The following is an 8,207-nucleotide window of genomic DNA, read 5'->3' as shown; positions in this document are numbered from 1 at the left end:
CTGTTTTTTAACCTGCGAATTTCTTCATTTTTTTTTTTGTTATGGCTTCAGTATCTGCTAATCGTGGTTTTACTCGAAGGTAAAAGCTAATTAAAATTATTTTTCTGCAAAATTTTAATAGTTTAAATGTGTAGCTCGTGTAACATGAAAACGCACAAAAGCGAGCAACAGGTTTCAATGGTTTAGGCATTCCAAGTCTGAAAATCGACCTTGCTCAAAAATTTTGCGCTGTTATGATATTTGAATTTCTTGGAAAATAGTATTTTTCATATAAGAATATATTGTTTTGTTCAAAACTTTAAAAGTTGTATAATTGTTCCTAAAAGGGTTTTGCTTGCACTTCCTTCATGTTGACACTTTCGAACTTTGCAATATTGAATTGGTTCAAGACAAAATCAGTGGTGTAGCTAGTTTCGACCACACGGAATGGTTGCATCTATTTTCCGCCTTTTCATTAAGACATATCTAAATCATTAAACCGTAAAAAAATATTGAACTTAAAATTGAAGCCTTTTCTTTAAGGGAGGAAGGAAAAACATTTATTCGGTATTCTTCCTACAAAAAAAAAGGGCCGAGGGGGGGGGGGGGTTCTCTCTCGAATTTTCATTGAAACTGAAGTCTGGTTTAGCTTTTGTTGAGGTTAGAAAGTCGGGGGGCCTTTTCCAGAATATTTTTCCCAACTTTAAATTTTAAAAATACAATAAAGTATCCAGGGTGACGTTAAGGGAATGAGAAAGGTTCAGGGGCTCACTAAGGAAATATTTCAACTTTGAACAATAAGAAGCACAGTTATATAGTTATACTGAAACCTTACATTTTTTTTTTTTTTTTGCCTCCAGAAATAGATTTGAAGGACAAGTCCCTTGTTTAGAATTTTTTTCTCATCAAAGTTGCTGAATTGACACTCCCAAAAGTATGCCTCCCGGGGCGGACCGCCCCTTCAACCCCACTCTAACTGCGCCACTGGACGAAATTATAATATATTTTCTGACACGTGAAATTCTAATTGTTTAAACAAATCTTTTATTATTGTAGCCGAGCATTGCATATTTATGCAGACTGTGGTACATTCAGCTCTTTTTCTAGGGAGGCCTAAAAATATTTGCAGAAGATGTTGAGACTAAAAAAGTAATAATAAAAAAAGATCCTGTTAACTTTTTTTTTTTTCCATTTATAGCGAGAACACTGAATCAACTTCAAAAAAATGCAAAAAGAAATCTTAGAGCAGGAATTAAAATGAAGGTAGCAAGTCTAATCATTGGCTTAGCAAAAGATCCCAAGTCACGTGAGCCAACAAAAGACAAATGGTTGGCACGTTTTACAAGAAACAAGTGAAATAAATCTGATATCTTCCAATGCTTTACTTTAAAATCAATGACGTGACTTGAGGTCTTGGTTTCGTGAATAAAAGTCTTCACATCCTCCAATTTATATCTTCTAAATGGGAGAAACAATATGAAAACACAACTACATCTCTGCATTTTTTGACCACTGCCATTATCCAACACTTTGAGAAAAGTTCTACAGTGAACACTCTCTGCCAGAATATTTGTATTTAGTGATTACTCACCAGCTGACTAAAATTTATAGAGTAGGTAATTCCTTCTCGATCATGTTAGGTTCATAGTTTCAAATTTTTCGAAACAAATTGGGGAAGGGGGGGGGGCAAAAGATATAATGCATAATTTCTGAATAACAGGCCTGATGCATATAATTGCATTCTATTTAGCAATCACATTCAAATAGCTTATCTCTTCTTTTCAATAACATTTTCTTCTGGAAAAAATCAAACTTTTGCACTTAATATTTACAAATACAAAAGTGACGACCAGCAACAGGCTTTCAGCCCAGCTAGGCTGATCCTAGTCAATCAATTAGTCCTCAATGAAGATCAATGGCCCTCTTAAAGCTATCCACCCCCTTGCTCATTACCACCTCTTCCGGTAAGCTGTTCAAAGTGCCCACAGCCCTACTAAGTAATTTTTCTTAATTTCCAGGTTAGCCTGAGATTTGAATAGCTTAAAACCCCAATGTCCCCTTGTCTTGCTTTCCGTGAGAAAATTTATCCTGTTCACATCTTTCATTTTGGTAAATTTAAACAACTAAATCGTATCCCCTCTGGCTCTCCTTTGTTCCAAGCTGTACATATTAAGCCTTTTCAAGTCTTATCATAGTCCAAATCTGAAAGTCCTCTTACTGGCTAAGTAACCCTTCTTTGAACCCTTTCCAATACAGAAATATCTTTCCTGAGATAAGAAGACGAAAACTAAACAGCATACTCCAAATGAGGTCTTACTAAATTCCTATATAGCAGCAGAAGAACCTTCTTAAATTTGTTTGAACTAGATCTATTGATAAACCAAAGCATTCTGTTGGCTTTGTTACTTGCAATGTTGTACTGTTGACTAAACTTGAAATCCTGACTTATTAAGATATCTAGATCCATAACGTTTTCTGCATGACTAATGACCAAACCCTGTAAGTAATAACTTGTACATGATTATTCCCGTGACCCAAGTGTAGCACTTGACACTTCCCTACATTAACTGCCATACGCCACTTATCTGCCCACTTAGTAATATACAAATACAAAAGTGACGACCAGCAACAGGCTCTGGGCCCAGCTAGACTGGTCCTAGTCAATTTTCAATCCCCAGTGAAGATCAATGGCACTCTTAAAACTATCTACTCCCTTGCTCATTACCACCTCTTCCGGTAAACTGTTCCAAGGTTCCACTACCCTGTTAAAATAATTTTTCCTAGCATCCATGTTAGCCCGAGATTTAAATAGCTTAAAACAATGACCCCTTGTCCTGTTTTCAGGGTTAAACTTCAGCACCGTAACATCTTTCATTTTGATAAATTTAAACAACAGAATCATGTCCCCTCGGTCTCTTCTTTGCTCAAGACTGTACATTTTTAGCCTTCTAAGCCTGGAATCATAGTCTAAGTGAGAAAGTCCATTTATTAGCCCAGCGGTTCCCAACCTTTTCAGTAGCGCAGCCCACTAATTTCATCAGAAAAATTTGGAGGCCCACTAACTGCTTTGTATAATTTGTAATGGCAAACAGCATGTGTATTTGTGTGTATGTATATATATAATGCACATTTTTCAGCAGTAAGTAAAAGATAATGTACCAGAAGAATTTTAAGATGTTTTTTTTTAACGAAAATAATTTTATTATAATCCACGTAGCTGACAAAATTGTAAAAAAGTCAAAAACAAGTATTAAAAGTCAAAAGATTCTTAATGGGATTTTTGACATTGTTTGTCTTCCACCAGCGATTCAATGTCTGGATTGAAACCAGACAGTTTTAATCTTAAATTGCTCTCAACATTCAGCTTGTTTCTGTATTTATTCTTCAAAAATACTAAAGTTGAAAAAGCTCGTTCACAAAAATAAGTTGTAGAAAACCCCATCAAGTGTGAGAGTGCAATTTTGGCAATAACTGGATATTCTTGCTGAACGTTTATCCAAAACGGGACCAATGGTGTTGTTTTGAAAAGCGATTTTAAAGATTGGTCACATCATAGTTCAATTAATGAATCTTCTTCACTTGAAGATAATTTCAGTTTGGAAAGGTTGTTCTCTTCAAAGGGATTTCTGATCCACTGAATTTCATCCTCAATTTTAGGGAAGAAGTGCCTAAGAAATATGAAAAATCTTAATACTGCTTCAGTTACTAAAAGCCTCATTCATATGAATGAATATTCACTCACACTATATTATACAAAATAGTTATCATTTGTTAATATTAGTTTTAAAATCGCATTATTTCAAATATTTAATTTTTAAAGAAGTTCTTAAGAAAATTAATGTCTTTAATAATAAGACGTATTAAAATACTGGCAAAAAATTAAGGAGAATAAAATTTTCAGCTTACCTGAGGCTAGAGGCCATAGCGTTGAGGTGATCTTTTATGGTTGCAGCTGTTTTTCTATCGACTTTAATTTCGTTGGTCTCAATAAAGTCATGCAAAGTAGGAAACGCATCAAAAGAATCTTGGTCTACTTTTCGAGCCCATCTCTGAAGTTTAATTATCATAGCTTCGATTTTGTCTTGCACAAAAAACTTATGACAATTCTTGCCCTGCAGAGTTAAAATCAGAACATTGAGGGAATTGAAAATATCTGCCAAATAGGCCAATCGTTTTAACCAATTTTCATCGGTTATGCAGTCTAAATGGGAACTTGCTATTTTTCCCTCATTTACTCCATCCGTTAGGAAAATCAAGAGTTCATCGCGGAGTTCGAATAACCTTGTCAAAACTTTTCCTCTCGAGAGCCATCGAACTTCACAATGAAGCAAAAGTTGCTTGTGTTCAGCGCCCATTTCGTCGCACAAAACACTAAACAGTCTGGAGTTTTTAGGCCTTACTTTGAAAAAGTTCACGATTTTCACTGCGTGGTCAAGAGTTTTTTTAAAGACGCGTTCAAGCCTTTTACTGCAAGAGCTTCTCTATGTATGCTACAATGCGTCCATTGAACCAAGGGAGCAACTGTCTTAACTTTGGGGACCAAACCAATATGAATGCCTGACATTGCTCGTTCTCCATCAGTTGTCAATCCTACACATTTCTTCCATTGAAGTGTATTTTCGAAGCACGCAGTTATATGATGTTTGAGAACATTTGAAAATACATTTCGTGGGTGGAATTACACGAGCAACAGGGAATTACTTGCAATTACTTAAATTAAAAATACAAGCTGCAGTTTACTTGCAGTACACTTGGAACAATGTACTTCGAATTATTCAAATGCAAAATGTTAGGAGGAATAGAATAACTTTTTAAAACTGTTTTGATTTTTTTTCTTCTCAGGTCTTTTTTTTTTTCTAATGGTTTTCAATTTTTGGTTACATTAGTTATGCATTGCTTTCTGCGATTCAAAATAGTAATAATAACAATAACCAGAAATGCTTTCCTTTCTGCAGATACTATGGTGAGAAAAGCAATGGCTAAAAGCACAATTTTCAGAAAATTCATTCATGCTCGCATTTCGAAATTAAATGAAACCTCTTTACTACCATACAAAGTTGAGAGCTTCGTGCAAACGAAGTCCTAAACTTGATAGCTGCACTCAATCAAGCTTTCATTGATGCAAATTATTGCAATGAATCAAACAATTGTAACAATTACGCAGAATAGTTCCGGATTCGCTTTTTCCCTACTTACGTCAATTGTTTGCTTGTAAGAGAGTGAACAATGTCTTACATACGTAATTTATGTTAAGAAAAAAAATATCAGAATTGAAAATATAATCCGACATTTGCAAATCACACACATTAGTATACTATCCTTTAAATTTAAAAAATATTTCAATTTAATTTTTCTCTTTTTGTATAAAAATATTCATGAAGCAGAATTTATAAATTATTGAGTATACTAACATTTATTGCTCTAATTTTTTTAATTTTTCTTTTTTTGATCTCTTCTCGACTTCCCGGGGAAATTTTAAACTGTTAGCAAAATTAGGGTAACTCAAATAACTCTAGAACGTGGAAAAGAAATCTGTCAGGCCCAATAACTTTTTGAATGATGTAAAAGACAGAAACACATGTATCTATCTCTATTGATAAATATGTTCTTAGTAACTCCGAAACAAGTGTAATTTAATTTGCACGTTTGTACATTAAAATAGTGTAATTTCTATGTTAATAAATGTTAACATTTAAAATCAACAAAAGTTGAGAGATGTGCACAGTTACGTGAGACTAATACCAATAATTTGCTCTCGAATACCTTATTATTGCTTGACCAAGACCAAATATATTCTTTTTTTGAGCAACCACGGTTGCTTATTGTTTTCACTTCTCCGTAGTTGATGTTCTTTCGACTTTATTTTTCTATGTTTTTAATGCAAACTCGTCTGTTCCATGTGTCTTCGCGAGCATGTCCCTCCTCCTGGGCGGTGAAGTTCATGTCCCCCGCCATCGTCTTTACTTATTCCCGACACTCTCGATTTTACACAATACTTTTCAGACAAAAACAGCATTCAGTCAACAACATTCAGCATCCAGTCCCTGGAATTCATTTGAATGTAGACGTCTTGTATTCAAATCATGACTTTTACAAATATGATTCGGATAGGAACCATTTGTAGAAATAAGAAATCCAACAAGTAGGGTCCTACCACAATTCGTGATTGCAAAGAACATAATTCAAATTCAAGACGTCAAAATTCAAATGAAAGCCATGGGCTGGATGCTAAATGTTTTTCTTTTCTGTTTGGTATTATTATTATTATTTTTTTTTTTTTTTTTTTGAATTTTTTCTCCCCATTTATGAATAATATCAAGTAATGATAATGTTTCAATGAAACTTTAACACCATTTTAAATTGGATGTTCCAAAATGTCTTCAATTTTTAAATGTGTGAATTGTAAATAAAATATGCACTTTAAAAAGCATGAGCTTTGTGCAAGAAATAGATAAAAGTCAAAAACAACGTCTTAAAAGTAGTGTTCACTCTAGGAAAAAAAAGGGCAGTACTTTTTTAAAAAGGGCACTATTTCAACGCAGTGTCCCCCCACCCCCACCCAAGACCAATGATGCACCACTCAAAAAGTACTGAGCGCCCCCCCCCCCTCCCCCAAAAAAAATTAAGAGGAGAAATAACACTTAAAACACCTTGCAAATATTCAAACAGTCTAGTCTGCACCATGATCACCCCCCCCCCCCCTCGATCGCCGTCACCACTGACTTTAGTATTAAATATGATTTCATCCAGAAAACGTACTTGTCTGCAGAATAGGGTTAGCTCACCCCCCCCCCCCCCCCACACACACACAAATGCCAACTAAGCTAAGCACATTTTCCATACTCCGTAGGAACATTTGGCAAAAACTGAAACTTGGCTTTGGGTGTTTTTCAACACTTTTCAGGCCATAATTTTAACTACCTGTAAGAGTAAAAAAAAAAAAATTCTAGGCATTTCAAAACCCTTTGAATTTCAATTTAAGAAGAACAGTGTTTAATTACTGATCTCCCCTTTCTACCAAAGAAACTGCCTAGTAATGTGTATTGTGCCATTGAGTATTTTAGTAGACATCAAAATCGTGATGAGTGTAAATTCTCCTTTTTTAAATATACTACACTTCAAATGGAATAATTAACTTAAAATACTGTGTGCAGTGCTTCAAAATGCAGTGGTAGCAAGTTGCAAAACTAAAAAGACTTTATTTGAGCTCTATTTCCTTGTAATGGAGTTGTTCAAATTCATAACACAAATGTGTTGGCAGATGTATGCGCTCCTAAATGCAATACATAAGCAGCTTGGGCCAAGCTAAGATTTTTATCTCAGACAATTTGTGAAAATTTAATATATTGGCATTTTAATTTTGTGATTTTTTTTAAAAATCAATTGCATAATATTTTAATTTATAAAGGAAAAAGAAACAATGCAAGATCATTTTAGTTAGAAAAAAGCACAAGTATGTCAAAAGTATGGTTTTATTGTGTCAATAAGTGTTTTAAATAATCTGTTATATGAATCACACACACACACACATATAAAAAGATAATAAAAATTTTTAGCAAAAAGGAAAGAATTGAATGAACGCCCAGTCAATGCGATGTTTTTCCATTTCAAACGGTTTTTAGGGGGGGGCTGAGGATGGGGGTTAAAAATCTAAAATATTAAAAAAATACCCTTGCATTTTAGCCCAGTAAGCTTTGTACTATGTTCTTCTTAGGAAACAATCAGAAAGTTAACTTTCCAGAAACAGATGCAGACCTGCCAACTCTCCCGCTTTTCACGGGAGACTCCCGTTTTTTACTCCATACTCCCGGTTGTACGTTTGAGTATCCATTTCTCCCGTTTTTTTTTATATTCTTTTTTTTCTTTTTTTTTTTAAATTAAACATTTTTTAAAAAAATTCTTTAAAAAAAATTAACTTGAGATTCAACATGTAATATAATATATAGAAATTGCATTAACAGGGGAAAAAAAGGTTGATTTTTGTAACTTTTATCTGATATTGAGAAAAATAATAACTTATAATAGAATATGATATTGTATTTTGAATAAGTGTCGCGAATATTTAAAAAATAAAATAAAACTTAAGCAATTGATTATATCTGTATTCATTATATTTTTTCAAACTGTCTGTCAACCGTTTTCAATCTACAGTACATGAATTTTTAAAGAACTGCACTGGAATGGTACTAAATTAACACATTGTGTAACATTAATCTACTTTAAACTAG

General features: G+C 33.8%; 1 protein-coding gene across 1 annotated transcript in view; it reads left to right on the top strand.

Annotated features, from left to right (window-relative positions):
* Nucleotides 1-8,207, top strand: part of LOC129221260 (inactive peptidyl-prolyl cis-trans isomerase FKBP6-like) — a 30,586-nt gene continuing 22,379 nt past the window's right edge. Inside the window, 1 exon segment of the mRNA XM_054855716.1 lies at nt 1-79. Coding sequence (XP_054711691.1) covers nt 42-79 — 38 coding nt within the window. The 5' untranslated portion in view covers nt 1-41.

Source organism: Uloborus diversus, chromosome 4 (genome assembly GCF_026930045.1).
Source record: "Uloborus diversus isolate 005 chromosome 4, Udiv.v.3.1, whole genome shotgun sequence".
In the NCBI taxonomy this organism is placed as follows: Eukaryota; Metazoa; Arthropoda; class Arachnida; order Araneae; family Uloboridae; genus Uloborus; species Uloborus diversus.
Note: the sequence above shows the minus strand (reverse complement) of the source record. Positions and strands in the feature narration are given on the sequence as shown.